Raw genomic sequence first — 24,690 nt, 5'->3', positions numbered from 1 at the left:
CTCATTTCTTCCTTCCGTATTCAGTGGAATTTTAAAAGTAAAAATCCTAATTACAAAGTTTTCTGTGTTGCCATTATGAGGGTTTATAAAAAAAACATTAAAATTAGATAATAATTTATTTTTTTTTCATACATACATCCAAAACTGGAAATTCTTATCACAACATGCACTTACAATACTCTTTAAAAGGGATGCTAGTCATATAATCAATTTTTAGATATTAGTCTCCGAACTGTTTTTTTTTTTTTAATGATCATAGTCCAGTGAGTATCACTGCAAAACGTTAGGCTCCGATACAAAAAAAAATGGATCATGTCAAGATTAGCGAACCCAACATCTCCATGTCAAGAACAGCGAACCTAATGATCCCCATGTAAAGAGTGGCCAACCCTTTCCGGTCCAAACTCCAATTCCACATGAGGGCTAGTACTAAACACAACGAAAGTGATTCATCTATACTGTTTCGCCATCTTTAGTACTAACCCTTGGGGATGGTCAAATGCATTTCGCATTGTTTAGTGGTAGCCACTGGGGGATCAAATGTCCGGTACCGAAGCATTCATGTCTAGAACAGCGAACCCGATTATTCCCAAGTAGACTAACGAACCCAATAATCTTCTCGTAAAGAATAGCGAACCCTCCTGCGAGTGGGTTCACTGGTCTTGACATGATCCCCCAAAAATATGCAAAGTAACGAAAAGGAAGCTTAAAAGCAAAATCAACGGTTCACATAAAGCACCAAAATAAGAAAAGAAAAAAAATAAGGACATTCTGACAATATAAACTAAACAAGTGGTATTTGGTCATTGTTCCCAGAGGTCAAAATGAGGAGTAAGATTGAAAAAATACGTTTCAATCAAAAAGGACAAAAGTATTTCGTCTCAGTTATTTAAATGCTATTTGATAAAATATCATTCGCTGTTGATTGTAAATTATCGCAATTCTTAACAAATTACAGCTTCATTTTTTGGAAACTTGTCATCGAAGTTGCCGATATCAAGATAAACCAAAGAAAATTAGTGTAAACAGCCGATATCAAGATAAACTTAAGAAAATAGTGTAAACAGCCGATATCAAGATAAACTTAAGAAAATAGTGTAAACAGCCGATATCAAGATAAACTTAAGAAAATAGTGTAAACAGCCGATATCAAGATAAACTTAAGAAAATAGTGTAAACAGCCGATATCAAGATAAACTTAAGAAAATAGTGTAAACAGCCGATATCAAGATAAACTTAAGAAAATACTGTAAGCAGCCAATATCAAGATAAACCAGAGAAAATTAGTGTAAACAGCCAATATCAAGATAAACTTAAGAAAATAGTGTAAACAGCCGATATCAAGATAAACTTAAGAAAATACTGTAAACAGCCGATATCAAGATAAACCAAAGAAAATACTGTAAATACATTTGAACAGAATGAGATTTTTAGCTTTTCAATGAGTGAATGAGAAAACTGACAATGAATGAGATTACCAGAGTGAATGAGAGTATAGTGAGAATACTATTGCATTAGAGTAAGAAAGAGGAACTTTTCCGGTGTGCAACAATAATAATGCAACAATAATATAATGATAATAATTACTGTAGGATTACGGCAGTGAAGATTTATTTTCCTGGTGGAGAGATTTTACAATATATTAATAAAGCACCTGGATATACTCACTCATAGAATATGTAACGTGAACACTTACTCTTTCCACTTATTTTTCTTTAAATTCATTAGCATGACCACTTACTGCAAAGCACTAATCACCATAATAGATAATTTTTTTTTTTGTTATTCCTATGGCAGAGAATAATGTAATTCTTGCGACCAGCCTCCCCCCGCAAACCCCATCCCTTTTTTCCAAGTATTTAATTGGTCATTATTCCTTCCCCTTTATCTAGACCGTAGAGCTTCCAAGAGGCAAGGTTTAATTACGGTCCCTGAATACTGACACTTTACAAGGACCTGCAAGTAATCCCTCCTGTCATTTAGCGACAGAAGTATTGGTTCAGAAGTAAAAGAAATAATTTCAAAACGCTTGCAACTTTTGTTTAGAAAAGTTCAGTCAGCTAATGTGATACACTGATTAGGCAGTGAATTACATAATAAACTGTCATCAAACAGGTAATGGAAGGTACAAATCAGGGAGAGAAATAGGGAGAGAAAACAGTATGGGTCGTTCCGTTTGCTCCCCTAAATCAATTATTTAAATTCATTAGACTTATCAGTTATTCCAAGAATTACAGAAAACGGAAGGAAACAATACAGGTTTTAGATCTCAAATTATCACCCAGATGATATGGAAAAGACATTGCTTCCAGCAAACGAATGGCAGTTATAAATATGATTTGACATTTCATCTTATCATAAAAGATTTCGTCATATCATAAAAGATTAAAAACATGGACAAGTTCAAATTTGAAATGTATAATAGCCCTTACAAAGTGTAATAACAAAAACAACGTAGAGCTGAGAACTTTCAAAGCTTAACATCTTTCTCTTCACCAAAGAGATAGTATAGCCTTTATAACTATAAATAACCACATGGTTTATCGGTAATAAAAATCAACATCTATAATTATATAGCCTAATACCAACCGGACTTCCTCTTGTTTTAGCAATGCGATGGATCATGATCCCTCCAAGGACTGGTGTTGCTGTCAGTAATTCTACTCTTGAGGTAAATTCATGAATCATTTACTTTCTGCTGAATCTGAGAGATTTCATAAGTTCGTGAGTTCCTTAGCAATCTGCCTACTAAGTGCTCCATTTCATTCACGCGCTTTTCCAAATGCATGACCTTCCTAAACATTCTTTATAGTTTCGTCAACGTAAATTTGATAAAAATCGAGACACCAAGCACTAATTAAAGGATAGGAAACCCCATTCACACCCCAGTGTCCTCTGTTTTCTTTTCGGAGGCGTTCTTCTTCTTCTTGTCTTGGTCGCTGTACGGGACGCACCAGCCGTCTTCGTTCGTGATCACTATAGGAATCTGGGTAGCGGGGTTCTCGCCAGCTCTGCATTCAGTGTCGGTTGCGAGATTGATTCCGGCGGTGCGAGGGGCGGCTAGGGGATGACCTCCCGCGGGCTTCTGTTGGGGAAGACTTCATCATATCAATTATGATTGACCGATGTTTTATGGAATGTGATAGGCGAGTGTAAAACTCACTTCTTTATTAAAAAAAAATCTCACATAGCTCTCCTAATTATTTGAAACTGAAGACATCTTGCTTAGTTTGGTGACAATCCTATTCACAAAGTTTATTAAACAAAGGAATAACAAAGATAATTTATAAAGGCTTTGTGAAAATTGTGAAGCAAGGATTTTTCCCCTGAATCTTCATATGAACTAAGTGCGAGAAAACCGTTACATTATTTTAATTCGAAATTCTAAAATGTAATATTGTAGGTGAAGGGGTGAAACACCTTTGGACTACAGTAGATAGAAGAAATAGAGGTAAAAGAAAAATCGGAAAAATGGTTTGCGTCACCATTTTTGATCAGTAACATGTGATGGGTGTTGAGCTGCTATTTCAGCACATAGGTTGCGCAAAATTTATCTATCCGATATGATGTGCGTTGAAGCTTTTAATGCAGAAAACTTTAGGCTGTGGGTGAGACACTAGTAAAGACTTGGCAGGAAGTAAGGTGACCTCAGATATCCTCCACAGAATGGAGAATATCTATGAGTCTAACCATCTGTCACTTGATGATGCAGTAAGCACGGACATCGCCACTGAAATGGAATTATTTATGTGGGTTGCAGAGAGATATTTGGAACGGCTAGGTGGGGAAACATTTGCTGGTGAAATAATAAAGAAAGAGGCGGATTTTCCTAAGATTCAGGGTCATGGATGGAATCAGCATTTTGAGTGTGTTAAAAACCTTTATTACACTGAGGACCAAGTTTGTAAGTTATCCTAAAATTTTTTAAAAGCAATAGGAGGAAGAGGAGGTGTAGTTTAACTACTGGAAAGGCTGTGCCTATAAAGAATTTCAGCATGAGACTATTGGTGATCCTAGCATGGAACTTAAACCTCTTAAGCAGCTGCATTTTAACCCGTAACCTTACTTTCTGCTCCGAAAAATAACTAACCTAATAGAGGTAAGACTACCCATGGTATTGCGAGCAACTGAATAAACTACGTCTGGGAGAGCTTATCCCTCTAATGAATCCATCAAATCCATCATTAGGACCATTCTCCTGCAATGAACATACCTGTACTACACATAGAATCATACTATCCCAGTGGTTTTGCATATTCATTACATTCCTAGAAAACTATCCTTGGTTGGCTCTGAATTTATCCACGCTACTAGCTAGAACTAACCCATTTTGCATTTCTGAGAACTTTCCCAAAACAATGCACTAATAAACCACAATTTTGGGAGAGTGCAGGACACAATGAAGTCAAGAAGAAATTCATACTAGTCTCTAGCGTTGCTACTGTAAGACCAGTCATGTTATTGCTGTCAGTGCCTTCTGTAAAATACTCTCTGCATAACATGTGGGATACGAGCCATACATTATGCTGAGAAACGGTCTATGATGTTCTAAGAGGGCCTATCTTCATGGTCATTTAAAAACAACGTATATTTTTCTTTAAGGTCATCTATTTTTTAAGAAATGATCGTACCTATTTTTCTGGGACCATGTCCATTACGCTGCTAAGAATACAATGTTTCCTCTCTGCAATGAATATAACTCAAATAGTCCTTTGTTATTCATAACATGCTATTTACCTAAAACTTGCTACTACAGTCTCTAGCAACCCATGCTCAGTGCTATTCTATATTAGTGATAATAACCAATATATTACCCACTGCAAGCACATCTGCAGAGGAACAGAGCACTTTCTTCGAAATGAACTGGATATTCAACAACCACTGCGTGAACACACTGAAATAATGTCTCTTCCTCTGTAAGATGTTCCTCGTGCACATAACAAGAAGCAATCTGTGATATTATGAGAGATCTTACTTATATAATGGATATGAAGCAATTCGTGCTTTTATGAGCATCTCTACAAGCATTGTTGATAAGAACTCCTTGCACTTACCTAAGGTAACAGTTGTTATATCCATCAGGAAGATATTCATGCTCAAAGAACTTGTTATTTTCACTGCTAATAGAAAAAAAGGGTTTTAAAATTATGACCAACTGATGTAAGGATTCTGTATTTCGAGGGAAATGTTGATGCTGCTAAGATGAATGGATCTCTTTTCATTAGGAAGAACAAAACCTTATTCAGTCGTTGGTAGCTCACCAAGCCTGTCCTTACTATTACCACCAAGAATCTGTGAAAACCGCTTTTATGGCTGTTCGTGGTAGTAATGCAATCCCATCTACATCCATGGAAAACCGAATAAGGATAGTAAAAACTTAATGGAAACAACAACAAGTATGTGTGATGTTATGTCATGAACACATTCAAAATGGCTGTAGCTTTTGCTTCCACTGTAGGGATTTATCTATAGCAATGCTTCGTGTGTCAATGCTTTTGTTACTGTTAACGCTATCCAGGGGCTAATCGTCTCTATTTATCTTTCTGTATCACTGCATTGAACATAATATGGATACACAGTCTCACAGTAGTTTATCGGTTCTCTTGTTGAACAAAAACGAAATTTTTATATCTTAAGTCTCATTAACTTGATTATCCCAGAATCCAATCTATCAAATGATCTAAAAATTAGATCATGCTATTGCTGGAAGCTAAATCATGCAGCTCTTTGCTCTCTGCCTACTGGACTAAAAAGTATCTACCTACGCCTCTGCTAAAGCATATTCATGCCATTGTTCAAACCTTGCCATCTGGGCTTACCTTCTTGCTGTAATGCATTGGAGGTGGATCCCAAGATAATCTGCGAGATACCAGTCTATGCACACAGATTGCTGTCACAACCACAGATAGTACGTTTACCCCAACTACGATGGCAATGATCAATATTGTGTTAACCTGTTTGATAGAGATGTAAGAAGCTGAAATTAAATTTAGTCATATTTTCTCATTGTTATTAGTTTCACTGTCAGATATAAAAGTTCCTAACACGGTGCTGTCTTTTTACTTCGATGAATGTCAAGGTTTATTCAGATTTCTGATATGTGACACTGACGTCAAAATTGGGTAATTCAATATTAACCTGAATCAAACTTCGCTTTATACTTGTAGAACTACAATTAATCATTATGTAGGTTAAGCGTTAATGTGTAATCAAAAGCTTCTTTGAACATTGAACTAATGCTAGATGAGACACAATGACCTTCTTGGGATGAAGTATCGAATCAAGGCTCAAGAACAAAGCAGCAGGATACAAACAATTAGTAATCACCATAGATAACTGAAATTAAACTCACGTCTGCTTTGCTGAGGCAGCCGCCCATACTGTTTTCAGCGCTCTCACTTGTCTTGGTTGTCTCAGGTGTCGTGGTTGTCACTGTTTCCGCAGATCCTTCTGTTGATTCAGTCGTGTCACCAGTTTTTGAACTGTTGTCCCCCCCCACAGTCGTTGTTGCTGGTGGTAAAGTAGTGGATGGCGACGTCTGCGTTGTGCCTTCTGGTTCTTGTGTGGGACCTTCAGCTTCCTCAGTTGTTGCTATAGTCGATGTTTCCTGTACTGTGATGGTCACAGGCGGTTCTGAAGAAGCAGGAATTTCACTGCCCTCAGTTGAAATTTCCACGACTGAATGAGTGGAACTCTCAGTGACTGCCAATGGAGCATCAGTGGTGGTGAGTGCATCCTCCTGCTGTGTGGTTGCGGGACTTGTAGATGAAGTAGTTGTTATTGGTTCTTCAGGGACTGCTGGGCTGGTTTCATGTAGGTTCTCATCTGGGGTCGTTGTAATGAGTTCTGTAGTAAGAACCGAAGACACGGTTGTGCCTGGGGTCGGAGAGAGGGTCGTTTCTGTAACCTCTTCGCCACCTTCATTGGCTGAAGGAGTAGCAGTGTGCGGGGAGCTGGTGCTAGTCACATTATGTATGTTATCACTTTCAGCCTCGTTGTCTACTCTTGGAGGTGGGGTGTGAGGAACTTCCGCCTCTGGTAAGGATGGGCTGGCTTCATTATTGCTAGATGGTGTTTCGGTTGCAGATTCTGGCTCATGAGGTTCAACTGAAGTATTTTCAGCTTCATTAACTTCTGGGGTGGTTACCACTGGGGTTGTTGGACCTGGCGTTGAACTGTGAGTGTTACTGCTAGTGGAAGGCCCAGGTAACTGTGGCTTAACGAGTGGGCAGATGCATGCGAATATAACAAAACCTGCAAAAAATAATTTTGAATTAGTTTCTTGTTTTTTCACTTTTCTAGCTGAAGTCTTCAATCACCCCTTCCTTGTCTGGCTAAATAGTGAAATTGTGCTATAATGATTCTACAACCCTCTAGAGAGAGAGAGAGAGAGAGAGAGAGAGAGAGAGAGAGAGAGAGAGAGAGAGAGAGAGAGAGAAGGAAATAAATTCATTAAAATAATGTAAGAATTATTCGGTTTCAAAAACTAATATATATATATATTTATATATATATATATATATATATATATATATATATATATATATAATATATATATAATATATATATAATATATATATATATATATATATATATATATATATATATATATATATATATATATATATATACACACACACTCAGTATATATATATATATATATATATATATATATATATATATATATATATATATATATATATATATACATATATACATATATATATATATATATATATACATATATACATATATATATATATATATATATATATATATATATATATATATATATATATATATATATATATATTCCCCATATGACACTTCAACTGCCCGTCTACTTTCGACCTCATTTACCTAATAGTTAACAGACGAACCTATAAATACAGACTCCTGTAAATCTCATCATTTTTTCCTAATAAAGAAAGCGACTCACCCTGGCACCGACGGATTTATTTCACCGCACCCAGACCAGGAGGATGTGTGGCCCGATGACATCACGACCGTGTAACGAAAGTACTGCCCAATAGCAGTGCCAGTGACATTCAAGCACTCTTGTGTAACACTATATCCGGAGTATTGCCTTTCGCCGTTGTTAAGCCCGTTGCTGGTTGTGCGGGTCTTTATTTAGTCTTTGGTGTGGAAGTTTATGACCTCTATGGTAAATATCTTTTATTATTCCTTGTGCAAATGTTTAATTTGTTGCGGTTGGCTTTGCCAGCTTACGATGTTTCCAGAGCGTACAAGAAAAGTTGGAGTAATGCTTCTTCATATCTCTTTTTTGTGATGTTTCTTTTGCCTTCTCTGTTCTGTTCCAGAATATAGGCATTCAACTCTTTTTGTATCATTAGTATTTTGTACTTACAAGGTGTAAGTAAAAAGCCATATCTTGTTAAGACATGGCTTTCTGCTCTTTGTCTGTTGCCATATGCTCCTTCCATCGTCTGTGAACCTCTAGACCTAAACAGACTTGTCCGTTATTAAATGAGTCTATTCCCTTATATGAGAAATGTGAGGTGGTGACTCTCTGCTCTTCTGTAGTTACCCCTTAAGAAACTGTTTCAGACAGTAGCCTGAATGGATGGCACTGCCACCCCCCAAAGCGTGTACATTAGATACTGAACAGATTCATTAACTTGAGAGCAAACCGATTCGATCTGGCAATTTCACTCCCAAACGTTTGAGATATGGGATTACGCTTCTCTCATATTCGAATCTCTCACGAGGTTCAAATTGGGTTTCGAGGCAGAAAAGTGTTGTTATTCTCCTCTTCTTGAATAGACCGGGTTTGTAGTCAGATGAAAACATCAAGATCCAATACTATTGGTGTTAGAATATGCATAATTGGTTTTCACCTACCAGACCCATATTTATAGCCTCATGAAAGCGCAAACTTGACTGTAGATGGGTACTAAAAAGAAAGGCAGAATAAGAAACCCAGAAGATTTTTGGAAATAAAAATCATTTACCTTACAGGTCTCACCTATAGGAGGTTGCTGGTAAAAAATAAGAAAAGTGTGGGTGATGAAAAACTTACAAAAACAATGAAAATATGGCTAGTGGCAGATCAAGAGCTGCCAGATGAAATGAATTGGCAAAAAGATCAAGTACGTAGTTGAAGGATTTTTAGGCTCAGTTCTTAAGAACCTTGAAAATGCTGAAAACACCAACACAAGACCTCTTTCTCCAAGCTCTTAAGGAAAGCTTGCCGGACAGAAGACAGACATTAGCAGAAACTATGTTGCAGATTGCATAGTTTTGATTGATAAGAGATAATGAAATTTTCTCTTGCGAATTCTTTCAAAGATTCAAACCTCGTTACAGAGGAATAAGGGAGTATGGTCGTTGCGATGCCATATTACTTGATAAAGTCAGTGAATAAATCAGTTCGTATTCTGCTCACACACGCGTATTATAGCCTATATATACATACTCACATGTATATATTTGTATATATACACACACACACATATATATATAATGTATATATACACATATATGTACACACACATATATACTGCGTATATATACAGTATATGTGTGTGTACATATATGTGTATATATATATATATTATTATTTATATATGTATATATATATGTATATGTGTATGTATATGTATATATATATATATATATATATATATATATATATATATATATATATATATATATATATATATATCACAGATAGATTTTGGACTCAACCGTACCCTCATAAATCCGGTTGGCACAGTTTCTGAACACACACACACACACAAGCCCGACCTTTACTTCTTCTAAATCGAGTACTTCACTCACGACGCAGCCATCCTTTACGGGTGGGTGACGATGAGATAATAAACTCCAAGAAGACGCAATAAATGGTAGAATGCATGCAGTTTCGAGAAGAGGATCCAGAGCCTGGGACTCGTCACTTCCATCCTCTTCAAGAGAACTCGATTCCACCGCCCACAGAATCGGAATGGATAAACACACCTGTTGTGGTAGCTACGTTTTCTAAACCGAAAATAAGGAGGGAGGTATCACTGCACATATGTGCCAGGGGTGGAGACTAATGTAAACACGACAGTATGAATGAGAACGTGCAATTACAAGGAATTAAAACGCTGATGACTGTCAACGATAAGCAATAAGGAGAGAAAGCCGCTGACAGGCGACTGTCTTCTATGTAAATAAACACAAGGCCTTGCGTAAACAAACTAACTTCATCATCGTAACCTAATAGAGGATTCTCTCTCTCTCTCTCTCTCTCTCTCTCTCTCTCTCTCTCTCTCTCTCTCTCTCTCAATTTGATGTTAGTCGATTTTCCTCTTTTGTTAACATTTTATCTCTTCAGATGTATATATATATATATATATATATATATATATATATATAATGTGTGTGTAAATATATATATATATATATATATATATATATATATTTATATATTTATTTACACACATACACACACTATATATATATATATATATATATATATATATATATATATATATATATGTGTGTGTGTGTGTGTGTGTGTGTGTGTGTGTGTGTGTGTGTGTGTGTGCAGACATGTATAGACGAATACTCACACGCGCACAACAAACAGATAAGTGCTGACATTAGCCATTTATCTCAGCATTTGTTAGCTTACTGACTCGACAGATGAGCAGTCAAACATTCCCCCATACCGAATACTACTAAGGAAGACTCACAAACCATTTCACACGTTCCTAACAACTCACAGCCCAAATCCCTCGTCATACAACTCGGAAATACCCACCGAAGCAAAATTCAAGCAGACGCGAAGCCGTTCCGCGGGTAAACTGGTCAGTGTCACGGGATGCTGTTTTGGCATTTTTACGAGTTGTTTTACTGTCAGCATCGGAGGTCGCGTTACGATTATAAGGAATGGATGGAACTGTGTCGTTAAGGAGAGGGCTTTTAATGCGCTGCCATAATTTCTTGCCCTTTTTCTTTGGTTCGCTGCTGCTGCTGTGTCTCAAAAGCGTTTGCTTTTATGAAGTGATCTCAGATTTTTCTTTGAGTGTGGTCTCATTTACGTGTCTGTTGATCGGCGTGACTGCAATTTCAACTGATTTCACGCTATTTCTGTTGTATTTGTGCTGATTTTTATGATTACTTATCAGAATTTTTTACTTAGTGAGCTAGACATAATTATGTAGTACTGGTATTTCAGTTTTGTTCCGAAGAACGTTTGTAATAATAATAATAATAATAATAATAATAATAATAATAATAATAATAATAATAATAATAATAATAATAATATTATTATTATTATTATTATTATCATTATTATTACTCAGAAGATGTACTCTATTCATATGAAACAAGGCCACATAATAATAATAATAATAATAATAATAATAATAATAATAATAATAATAATAATAATAATAATAATAATAATAATAATAATAAGAAGAAGAAGAAGAAGAAGAAGAAGAAGAAGAAGAAGGAGACGAAGATGAAGAACTCCCTTTGAGACAATAATAATAATGATAATAATAACAATAAGAAGATCAAGAAGAGGAGAACTCCCTTTGAGACAATAATAATAATAATAATAATAATAATAATAATAATAATAATAATAATAATAATAATAATAATAACTTTTAAGATATAGATACTACTCCTTCCCTCAGCTGCTCCACCGTTGTTCCACTTCACCTACTTTACACATCGTAAACAACACGAACAGACCAACAAAAATACGTGACCTTTGATGGAACTTAGCCCAGTCGAACTTTAGACTGACCTCGACCTTTTCCAGTCTCAACTGTAAGGGGGCGTCCACACTGCAGTAAAACATCTCATAAACACACCTCGGGAACTTATTGCGCACACATCACAGAAAAGTTAGATACAAATGGACGACTTATTATAGGTTTAACCAGTGCTTCATACGACCACCCGGCATTTGTTAAACGTCCGCTCTCCACCTTATGGTCGCTGACTTGTTTTCAACCTGTTTGCGATATGTATGCAAGAAGTTGCCCGCGTGTTTATGACATGTTTTACTATGGTGTGGGCGCACCGTGAGACGTACTAGTCTGAGATACAGGTATCTCTAATGTTCTTTCGAAGGGTTTGATTTCTTATAAGAACTAACTAAAGGGGAATAAGACAAAAAGGCAGCATAGTTAACATATCGAATCACTTGACATAATCGCCTGGCTTCGTGCTGGGTTGTTTACAGGGTGTTCCAAAACTGCTGGGTTGTTTACAGGGTGTTCCAAAACTGCTGGGTTGTTTAAAGGGTGTTCCAAAACTGCTGGGTTGTTTACGGGGTGTTCCAAAAATGTTGCTATTTCTAAGTTTTGTCATTTCCGGGAAACTTATATTTTCTTGTAATTTCATGAGGCATTAATGGGTCTAAATATTCGATATTCAGTTGAAGGGGCGGGCAAGAGTGTCAAAGGGTAACAATTCCCTTAAATTTTATGCTGACTCTTCGTGACTTTTCTATGCAGTACAAAATCTATTTCTGTTCACTACTGAGGATATTCATTCATCGTTATTTTCGATAACTAACACGTTCCCCTTCCCCTAAGCAAATATAATGTAGAGGGTAACTTTCAAGTCAGAATCGCGGACAATGAGCAACATAAATAAACAAATCTGCCTCGTTTGTTTTTTGTCTTCAGTCTTTTCTGCTTCCCCTTTTTCGTTTCAGCCGAGATTATTGTCGCCCCTTCTTTTAAATTTTGAGCCGTGGCATTTCCTGCAGTTAACGTTACCGTGATCTCATTTCCCTAAAGACAACTTCCATTAATTTTCCTGCTGCTGACAACAGTGTCAACATGATTCAACAATGTTCTGCGTTGATCTTTCAGTGTTCTAATTGCAAATGAAACGCAACCTAAAATAAGTAAACTCTTCCAGAAGTGTCATTTGGTTGGAGATGTCGTGTCATCGTAAAAACAAGCGGAGAGGATATTTGCTATAGAAAACAACCCAGGAAAAAATGAATTAGTAATATGTGTATATATATATATATATATATATATATATATATATATATATATATATATATATATATATATATAATAAATTTCTGACTCACATCAGGATCGAACCCAGGTCTTTCAACTGAAAAGCAAGGCCGCCGCCAACCAGGGCATACAAGCCATAAAAGAAGTTGGGACTTGGGTTCAATCCTGATGTGAGTCAGAAATTTATTTCTGTTCCACACGTGATTGTGTGTTGATTATTTCTATACATAACTCATCGATCAAATCCCAGTGTGGGATCTTCTCCAGGTTTTGATTATAAAGGCTGCAGTGGAAATAAGGAGACATCAATCATATGACACTACAGTAACCTTTTGAAGTGAAAGAAATCACCCCTTACGTTAACCTCGTCATAAAAAGATACACTACATGGCAAGCGGAGTCTTAACGGGAAATACATATTTTGTTGTTATTAGAATGTAAATCTGCTCTATGTTACTATTATTATTATTAACATTTTCACGAGGAACCAGTTCCAAAGGGTCATTAATTAAGGACCTCTGTGGAAAAGCTTTCAAAAAAATGCAATAGCCAAATGGGTGAAAACAATAAAATAAGCATGGCAATACAGAAACTAAAATTAATTGAAACTCACGGTACAAAAGTTGTTCTCAAGCCAGTTGCTTTCCATCTGAGCGAAATTGTCACCCAAGTTTTACATGAGTTGCTTTTTATCTGTGTCATCTATAATATTAAATGGTTCTTTGTTTTCCTGGATAATGCAAATGGGGTTTCACATTTCTTTAATGCAGTATTATGTCAATAATAATAATAATAATAATAATAATAATAATAATAATAATAATAATAATAATAATAATAATAATAATAATAATAGTGTTATTGGAACTAGAATATAAAATCTAGGCCAAATGCCAAGCACTGGGACCTATGAGGTCATTCAGGGCTGACAGGGAAATCAAGAGTGAAGAAGGTTTTACAGGTGTAACAGGAGGAAAACCTCACAGTCGCACTATGAAACCATTAATACGAGAGGGTGGAAAGTAAGATGGAAGAAAGATAACATGAACGGAGGCATAGCAAAAGGATTGAAAGGGGTTGCAGCTAGGGGCCGAAGGGATACTGCATACAACCTTAAGCAATACCTACAGTGCGGCCCGTGGGGTGCACTGATGGCACAACCCCTTACGGAGATAATGTTATTGCATATCATTATACTTTTGTTAGCTAGTAAAGTAGCTGTAAAAGTGGTAGTAGGCCTACAAAAAAAAAAAAAAAAAAACTCGGCATAACAAATAATCGAATGTTTTCATTTCGAAGGAGATGCAATCTTACGCCGTCGTACACCTTTCCAAAACATTACGGTCTCATACTGAGTTATCGAAGAAATACAGAGCTTGTATTTTCCCCGAGAACACGTTCATCTTTAGAGAATGGGTAAACAGCGGGCCATAACGACGCGCATGGAATCTTCGTCTCTATTGGAAACATGCTTGAGACTAAATTCAGATGCGAACGATGATCAGACGTAGGCAAAGTCACCATTTGGGTGACTATCTTTGATCGTTTGCTCCTCTTTGGCCTAGAGCGTTCTGAAGCAACAACATAGCGACCTGAATCAGATACCTCGTTTTATTATTATTATTATTATTATTATTATTATTATTATTATTATTATTATTATTATTCAGAAGATGAACCCTATTCATTTGGAACAAGCCCACAGGGGCCATTGACTTGAAGTTCAAGCTTCCAAAGAATACGGTGTTCATTAGAAAGAAGTAACAGGAGGTAAAGGGAAATACAGAAAGAAGAGATCACTTATCAAAAAAGAAAAAATAAATGAATAGATGAAAATTCAAGTAAATTATTCAAATGCAAGGAAAACTGTACAAGGGTAGTAATGCATTGCATCTTCGCTCGAACTTCTGAGGTTCCGGGTTCAATTGAAGATGTAATGCACTACCACCCTATATCCCTGGTTTCGAGGGATACATTTCTGAAGGCGCTGAATGTTACAAATTCGTTATGAGACCTATGACAGATACAAGCAATGTGCTCTGATATATATATATCAGAAGGCTTAACCCACGGTCTAGACCGAGTCTGAGTCACAGGCTGATTGTTTACATTTTTGCCTTCCTTCGGCCTAAAGCATTTCGCCGCAGCAGCATGATGAGATAGATCATCCATCACAATTCGACGAAAATCGTTTTGAAAGTTTAGATTTTCATGAAAAAGAGCGGAGGAAGGAAAACAACATGCAAGAATTCGGAAATATCAGAAAGCTTATTCAGTGAACCCCTTTTGGCTGAGTAGTACTTGTAGGGCTCTTTGGAAGTTAGACGTGTCTATGGTTACGTCACTGCATTCCTCAAGAGCTCCTGCTGTGTTCGAGACTATAACTCGATTCAATGGAATGACGAAATATTACGCTGATGTATTTAACGACAGGGCGTTATATATATATATATATATATATATATATATATATATATATATATATATATATATATATATATATATATATATATATATATGTATATATATATATATATATATATATATATATATATATATATATATATATACATATATTGTATATATATAGTATATATATAGTATGTGTATATACAGCGTTGTATGTGTGTGTACTTATAATATCACTACCTCACATTTATAATCACACCTTTTCGTCTTGAAATAATTAACGTTTCTGTTTTTAGAAACTCAATGTAATTAACAAAGCATTTGCTATTACAAGCTTGCACTGCAGATGGTGCTAATCACACCTTGTAACTTTAATAAGATTTATATAACAATGTTCAATTACCATAAACAATACTACATTACGTGTGGTTTATATTGTACATACAGATGAAGTGGTTTTCATTTATTCTAACACAAATATTGACAGGGCAGAATGAAATGACAAAACAGGTATATATAGCATGAGAGTATCATTAGTTTTAACATTTTAACGCCCATAAAAGGGAAAAAAGTAATCGCTGACGCATACAAAATCAATTACCCGCTGTTCATAAGAGCAAAAGCCCCTGCTGGCATAAGGCCTAATGTATCAACAACAACAAATAAATGAGAAACTAACAAACACGTCCATTCCTCTTCGAGGTCAGCAAACAACCTGATACCGTTCAAGGAGGAACCAGATACAACAATCCATCTATGAAGAATGCAAAGTTATCAAACATGCAAACGCATATGTCAAACAAGCAAACAAACCAATACTGTTTACGAAGGAAGCAAACACACTTTTTCAGCTATGAGTCTACGAAGAAAGCAGAGTCGCAAGTGCATAAACACACATGTTCAATGAAGCCAACACAAATTCCTGTGCAAAACAAGCAGGGACACGTACACACACTCCGAAGTACTTGGAAGGCTGGCAAAAGCACCAACACGTAAACATAAACAAAAACAAATGCCACAAAAAAGGGAACAAGCGCGCATGTGCCTCGCGTCAGGAAAGCACTTCAGTGTGTCATGCCAATGGTAGTTCCGATTAACACAACCCCCCCGCCACCCTGCCTGTTCTCCCTCCTCTACCTATCCACCAATTTTCTGTCTCCCTCCAGCCCTACTCTTAGTATCTCTGGCTATCGCCCTCTCTAGTCATCGTAGGTAATACTACGATATTGTCTTCAGTCTTGATAAGCAGAGAGAGAGAGAGAGAGAGAGAGAGAGAGAGAGAGAGAGAGAGAGAGAGAGAGAGAGAGAATCTGTTTAACATGCATAGGGAAGAAATGACGAAGACAACAGTTGTAGAAAGAAAATCGATTATGGCCTACAAATAGGCAAGGAGCCGAGAGAGTTTCCAATTCTCAAATGGGGGACTGCAAAACTGATAGCATCTTTCGATATTCAAAAATCGATTAAGATTATACTTCCTGAAATCTGAATGAATCATTATTGGAACGCTAAAAAAATACGCCTATGCACGATTAAACTCAATTCTTCTAAAAAAGATTCTCGACAAATATAAAAACAAAATACACGAAACTTTTCAGTGTCACAGAAAAGAAAGTTGGCTTCGCCAAGCACTGACCGCAGAATTGACCTCAGCTGTTATGAATGGGACAATACAAGACTTTATGAAACAATATCTCCGTCTTGTGGCCTACAAGATCCTGTTGCTTGTGACGATAAAGTCTTTTTTTCCTCGTTGGTGACCAGAGACTTTCTTTATAAAGAAAAAGAGTTTCGCATGGTGATGAAAATCTTAAATCTTATTCTGCAACTTTTTCACTTATGAAAATATGATTTCATAGTTCTACATGTATAAACTAGCTATAATTTACTTAATGAACGGTGTAAATTTGTTCAAAGCTTATACCGGAAATTTGAACAAATTTCCAGGTGGAAATTTGTTCAAAGGTAACAACAGAAATGTTCAGATCATCAATATTAACTGTTTACAGTATTTTTATTAGTTATTCCTCCCTTGTGATTTTTATCATGATAAGTCTTCGCTGAATGACATGCACCCTAACATGCTGAATGAATTATATCCATATATAATTCGAAAAAGAAATTATTAAAATCTGTCTAGTTAAACAAAATAATTAGAGGTAAAGAAGACGAATAATAAACAGTTACAAATAAAACTATTTTGCAACAATATCGATCCTTAGTGGCAAAAGTCTTCTCAAGAAATACATTTTTTCATGGTTGATTCACGACATCACTTGATTTTCTCCCAGTCTTTGGATACTCAACATATCTATGACCAGAAGTGATATTTCTTACCCATTACTTTTGGTAATGCTTCTCAATCTGGCAACATTATCATGACATGATACCGAGTTGTTTAAAATCTTAATCATTCTCAGGACATAATCAATTATTTTCTTTAACATGATGAAACTGCAAGTTTTAGAAAGAATATGGATGATGTTTAGTCAGAAACTGAAAGTAAATACTGCTAAAACTGGAAAGAAAACGTCAAGCCATAACATCTTGATTTTTCCCTTCACTGTCTTTCCTAGATAGTGACCCCCAGGGTTTTAACCCGGTATGTATCCACCTTTGCGGCGTGTTTAGTGCAAGCCCGTTGGGGACAACCGTAAAAACAAACAAAAGACTGTAGATATCATAAAGATAATGACGCCCAAGGAATATTAGTGCTAGATAACGATCCCCGAAAACCCTTGGGGGTCACTATCTAAGAAAGATCCCAAATTTCATTAAGTGTTAGGTACTAGTTTTTACTGAAGACATGCCGAGAGTGATTTCGTGTTTTCTTTGCTCGGAGTTTTGTCGTCATTCGCAATTGTCACCTAATACGATGTTCTCATGTCGTCTCTATAATTGCAACCAATTACAGGACATGGAAGATTAAACATTTTTCAATGCCGAGGCCGACGGGACGGGCCATACAATGCCCTCATCAACCCAACGTCGATAGAAACCAGAGATAGAAAGAGGAATAAAGTGCATCTCTTATTTTGTCTTTGCTGATTAATCGCCCCATTCAAATTTGGGACATTCCATCCAAGCCAGCATCCCTTTTTTTCATTACGTTCTGATAATATAAAGCGACAAATGTGTGAATAATAACTGAAAGAAAATGCAAACATGACATTTTACAAAGTTATTTCTTACCGATTATCCGGAACAACCCGGAGCATATATAAAAAATATATTTGCTTGTCCTTACCCATTTACTGCAGAGAATTAAAAGAGAATTTTTTCTTTAGAATGGGTTCTATGATAAAGCCGAAAAATGAAGCTGATGCAGTTGAAACCCTGAGGAGAGAGAGGGGCGTCAGATGGACGGAGAGGAGGTGTGATCCCCAGAGGGTCTGGGGGATCTGGTAATTTGTAGGGGGGCTTGTGCTGAATAGCATTGAATTCCCTCATCTCTCTATACAGCTTCCCCAGCCAGCCCTTCCACAATACCCCTCTACTTAATCACCCCACCCCCAATACCCTCCCCAGTTTCATTCCACCCCTTCTCCTTCTTCTCTCTCTCCACGACCATGTAGTCCAACCCAACAGAGCACATAGCTAAACATTACCCACGTATTGGTGTCGTGTTACCTTAACGCCGGTTATGTCGCTCCGATGAAAAATGATCGAGTCCACACACACACACACACACACACACACACATACACACACTCACACACACGCATATATTCTCTCTCTCTCTAGTTTTCAGCCCACCGCATCGTTTTCGCTGTCACCCAGTTTACCTCCTCTCTGGTGTTTCAAATAGTTTTTTCGAAGGTTCAGAAGGCATTCATCATCGGCATTTCCTGTTGCCTAGAATCTTGCGTACTGTGCGTTTCATATGTGCCTACGCAAGGAAATGTAAATATTTTATCACACAAGCCATTTTTATAAAAATGCAACATCTAACTTTTAACTGCTAAATTGAAGTCGAATTCCCCCATCGGAAGACAACCTAGTAGTTTATCAACTGTAGTAGGTCACAGCTGAGGTGCTAGTAATTTCATTCCAAACTACTAGCTGAGAAACAGAAAGTAATCCTAGCTGGATCCACACCGTCCAGGGAGAACATCCGTATAGGTGAAATATTTTTATTTTAAACACGGACTGACGTTACTCTCGCAGTCTAATACAAAATCTCAAGATATAATCAATGTGATTATTAGATAATCTGATTGCCGTTTAAGCACAAGTTTTGAAGTTACTGAGAGATACATAATCGTGTTGTCTGTATAATGCTTGCTAAAATAGTTGATCTCCGTTGACTTAATTACATCTTGAGAATCCAATATTGTGTGACTTTTATCTGCTTTCACAGGCATCTGAAGGTAATAATTTACCTAATTGTCAATTAATTATGCGTAGTCTAAAGGTGACCGTCTACCTCGTTCATGCAAGCAGAAATCACTCGTTCATGCAAGCAAAAGTCATTCGCTTCAATTTCGACTGAAAATTTATTCAGTCATCGTGAAAGATCAAAGAATTAATTTTTTTTCAGCTCACATAAGTTGAATTATAAAAGTTTCTGGCCCGTCATTATAAAATTAAGGTAGCCTCAAACTATTTCGAATCGACATATTCGACTGTATTCTATTTGAAAACGAAAGTTACTGTTCGAAACGTCCTTTCGTAACAGTTCGTTATAATTATGTTTGCGTAAAGTATAATTGACGGAAAGGAAAATTATGGAATTTGTAATCCAACCAGGACATTAATGATATTCGTCCTTGGTAATTTACTAACTCGTATATACCTATATCTATGCATATATATTATATTATAACTATACTCTATACAACACACACATATTTATATGCTTACAGTATATATCACAATATATTCAGCTAAGGCCACAGAAAAAATAAAAGAAGTACCAAAACGCGAAAATAACACGAAAGCGCTTGGTACTTTTCTTTTATTTTCCTGTGGCCTTAGCTGAATATATATATATATATATATATATATATATATATATATATATATATATATATATGTATGTATATATATATATATATATATATATATATATATATATATATGTATGTATGTATGTATGTATGCATATATTCTACATACATACTTAATCCACGTCGAATTCATATTTAAGCCACAAATTCTTCCTATTACTTCCCTATTTCTATATCGTTTCCGGCTGTTGCTATGAAACCTGATCCAGCGGTTTTAGGGAGGCTTTTAAATGGGCGTTTACCTGTCATAAGGACGAGAGACCACAGTAGGCATAATTACAAGGGCTCACCAAAGAACGCCATCGTCTCTTGTCCTTATTTTGTACTGAAGAGACGTGAGAGGGTTGCGAACTGATTTTGAAATCCTAACAACATTCGTTATTTTTCTGATTATAAATTCCCTGGATGCATCCGCATTCTCAGATTTGCGTATAGATAAGTTATTACATTATTTCAAGGATAAACACCTCAAATAGGTCTACTTTCGCTTAGTTATTTTTGCGTATTCGCACAGACACACATGTACACAGATGCTCGTGCACACACTATATGCATACACACACACACACACACACACACACACACACACACATATATATATATATATATATATATATATATATATATATATATATATATATATATATATATATATATATATAAGCATGATGAATGAACCCTTGAGAACAGTAGACTAAGAAATTAGCCTAATTATAGCCACTTCCATTTTTAAACCCAGTTAAACTCGGCCTTCTATGAAGTACGTTTACATTTGATTTATGAAAAATAGGCTGTCAAGTCAAGCACTGGGGCACTTTCGGCCACTGAGAGCTTAAGACAGAGTAAAGAGGGGGCGGGAGTGCTTGGACAGCACGAATAAGAGACCCAGAAAACAGTGATGAAGCACAAGGACGTAAAGGTGGAACTGGGAGAAACCCCACAGTTGACTAAGAAGTAACAGTTAAGAGAGGTTGGACTGAAAAGCGGAAAGAAGCTTGGATGAAGGTAAAGTAAATGGCTGAAAAATGGGTGCAGCTAGGACCAAAAGGGACTCTGCAAACACCCTTTGGTAATAGCTACAGTGCACCACGTTAGGGCCTTTGACGATGAAATCCCCCAAAAAGAGATATAGAGAGGGGGGGTAGGTAGGGAGGACAAGTAACCGATAGAATCAAATAAAAGGGTTAATATTACAATTATCTAAATCCTCTTGGTTTCGATTAGACGACCGAACCTATCACATCTCACAAAACGATCAAGCCCTTGTACAAGCGTTGAAATACGACGCAAAGTCTTCATTAAACACAATTGCGCTCCCCCTCGTGGAGTCTGTCTGAAGTGGGAGGTTGGTTTCACTTCTCCAGGCCGTTTCATTATCGGATGTGCTTGGTAACTCTTTTGGAAGAGTAGTTTAGCCACGGTTTAGGTACGTAGCCTTTGGAATACTAAAGGTAAGAGGTCTTTGACATTGCCTTGGTACGTTAGCTTAGAAACTGTTTAGGTGCATAGTACTATAAACTTTTTGTAAACGTATGCTACGTATGCTAGTCTTTGAATTTTTCATGCACCTAGTCCCATATTTTTTTTCATGTACGTAGTCTTAGACACTGTTCAGTTTAGGTCATTGAAACTGGTTAGGTACATAACCTTAGCGTTATTCGTGCAATGAAAGTGAGATGAGTTTATAATTTTCATTATCCAATATGTACTCGCATTGATGTGGAAAAGTCACGAAGAATTTCGGTAAGCCTGATTCTGCTGAATAATACTGCCCACATGTGACGAGAAAGGAGTGAATGCCAAGAATGCTGTAGTTAGCTACTTCACACATCATTAGCCATCAGTAATCATTACAATAATTGTAATAATACTAATAGTTTTAAAGTGTTTCCTTTTGATCGCATTAACTTTTTAATAACCATAAAAAAGTCCGGGTAGTCAATTAAAAGGTTCCTCTTTTCCGAAACTGTTTTAAACACTTTTTATCGTTATTCTTTTCCGTTACCAAGGTGACAACTGTCAGTAACGTAATGAAATTGAATAAAATTAACTGAAACTCAGATAAAAACTGTAAAAGAAAACGCAATTCTACAGAAACGAAGTAAGATTATAATACACTGTTGCGGTGTAAAAAAAAAAAACTGCATATCAAAACGGCGTCAGATCAAGTAAAAACAGAAAAAAAAGCTCTAAAATTGATTTAAGAGCAAATAAGTTAAATGTCTGAGTCGAAAACTTAAGATAGCTTGTAAATATGTATGTATGCATTACGTATGCATACGTAATGTCTATCTAACTATCTATCTATCTATCTATCTATATATATATATATATATATATATATATATATATATATATATATATATATATATATATATATATATATAAAGAGAAAAACTAATTATCCAGAAGCAACAATAAACAAAACAAAAACAAAAACGCAACTATATACTACAGAATATTCAAATTGCATAAGCAAAAACAAAACTTCCCCAACAGTATGCCCACTTAATAAAAAAAGAGTAAAAAAATAAAAAAGCTAAAATAACAAACAAATGAGAATCCACATGCAAACAAAAAATACTTTGAGATGGTAGACAGGATTCAGCAGAATTGTAGTAGTATAATTAAATCCTTTAATTTAGTCCCATTGCATTTGAGAAATGATGGAAAACTATTGATTTCGATTTGAGAAAATAAACGCCATTTCTGAAGCCACGTCAACAAGAAGATATTTTTAACCACCAGTTTTAGCCCGGAGGTGTTTTGGTGCAACAGGTCAGAACTGAATGAGAGGGAGAGAGCCAGACAAACAGAGCGAGAGAGAGAGAGAGAGAGAGAGAGAGAGAGAGAGAGAGAGAGAGAGAGAGAGAGAGAGAGAGGGGGAATCAAATTCTCAAGTGAAATTCTATGAAACTATTTCGAGATTTCCTTACAAGCAGTTTCAGATTTATTAGCCATTACAAAATTTTAATGCTTGACTAGGCTATATTGAGAAATAATGTTGTTTTGTTGCGGGATAATGTTATTTGTGTACAAAAATGTAAAAGATGTCCTGCAATATTACATTCCAAGTTGAAATTACTTTCTGTCAGGTAATGAGTAAGTGAAGCTCCTTACTGAGCTCAATTTTAAATGTCTCGCCTAAAACACCAGTTACCGAGATAGAAAAAAACTACGATTCTAAAACTACAGTAGAAAACAACTCACCTGTACTTAGTAACGTCCTCATCCTAAACTAGTTTTTCTTTTTTTTTTTATTTAGATTTTGTTGCGGAATCACAGAACCGTTCGTAAAGACACCAAGGGAAAGAAACGAGACTCTAGAACCAGAAAAAATAAAACTTAGTTCCCGCAATTAATTCCAATATCCACCCGTTTTCGAACGTCCTCACCACGTGCTCGCCCGCCAACCTGTTGGTTCTCCCTACGAGTTTTCAACTCTCCTCAGCTCTTTTGGCCGACCCCTCGGTCAGGTGCCAACGCGGGAATTTTCGACCTCCCATTTCCCTTCGCATTGTTGTCAATCGCTTTTATTATGAGGCCGGAGTGACTTCCGCATGGTGTTTCAAGATTTTAGAAGACTGGCATGTTTGATTTACCTTGAGTTAACGGAAGTCTGCTTATCTTTCACCCCGTTAGTGGCATATATTCATCATCACCCGGTTATTTACTCCCTGTTACAGCCGTTACAAAAAAGTTTTCAAATGAAAGGTGCCATGACTTGATGAACCAGACAACATTAATAACGTATGCATGAAGCATACCGTTAAAAAATCTCGTAATGAAACATTACGCAATCGATTTCATATGCTCAGGCCCGGGCACAGGTAGGCGTTGCAGGCATTGTACCCGGAGGTAATGCGTTCTCATATTACAAAGGGGATTCGAACAGGCTGCAGCTAACATAACAAAGGTGAGAGAGGGAGGAGGGCTCGAGGAAAATTGTGGTTCCTCCTAAAATTTAGTTAAATACATAAAAAAAAATGTCTGAAATAATACTCAGCTTTCGTTAAGAGAATATAAACAAAATCCTTAACTGGTGGGAATATGTTCCCTCATCCATATTGCTATTATTACTCAAAATGGAATCAACGAAAAAAAAGTATTAACTGTTAATGTTGCGAATTCACTATCCTCTGTGTATTCCATTACTGGAAGATATAGACTTGGTTTATGTCGATGATTTTAATTAGTTTGCACTACTTTACAGCCGGAAGATATAAAAACTCACAACTGCAGTATATTGAGAATTTAGAATGTAA

General features: G+C 36.2%; 1 protein-coding gene across 2 annotated transcripts; it reads right to left on the bottom strand.

The window, feature by feature from the left end:
• Positions 1–97: 97 nt before the first annotated feature.
• LOC136848646 (uncharacterized) lies at positions 98–23,869 on the bottom strand. Of its 2 annotated transcripts, none has more exons than XM_067121056.1 (4): positions 23,636–23,869; positions 6,353–7,254; positions 5,820–5,954; positions 98–3,098 (listed from the first exon to the last, which is right to left on the bottom strand). In XM_067121056.1, the coding sequence occupies exons 1-4, from the start codon at positions 23,655–23,657 to the stop codon at positions 3,018–3,020; spliced, it is 1,140 nt and encodes a 379-aa protein (XP_066977157.1). In that variant the 5' UTR covers positions 23,658–23,869; the 3' UTR covers positions 98–3,017. The 2 variants fall into 2 exon arrangements, with proteins under 2 accessions (XP_066977157.1, XP_066977156.1); XM_067121055.1 differs by having other exon boundaries at positions 98–3,085.
• Positions 23,870–24,690: the final 821 nt, after the last annotated feature.

This window comes from Macrobrachium rosenbergii, chromosome 19 (genome assembly GCF_040412425.1).
Source record: "Macrobrachium rosenbergii isolate ZJJX-2024 chromosome 19, ASM4041242v1, whole genome shotgun sequence".
Lineage (NCBI taxonomy): Eukaryota > Metazoa > Arthropoda > Malacostraca > Decapoda > Palaemonidae > Macrobrachium > Macrobrachium rosenbergii.
This window is presented reverse-complemented; position numbering and strand designations above follow the sequence as displayed.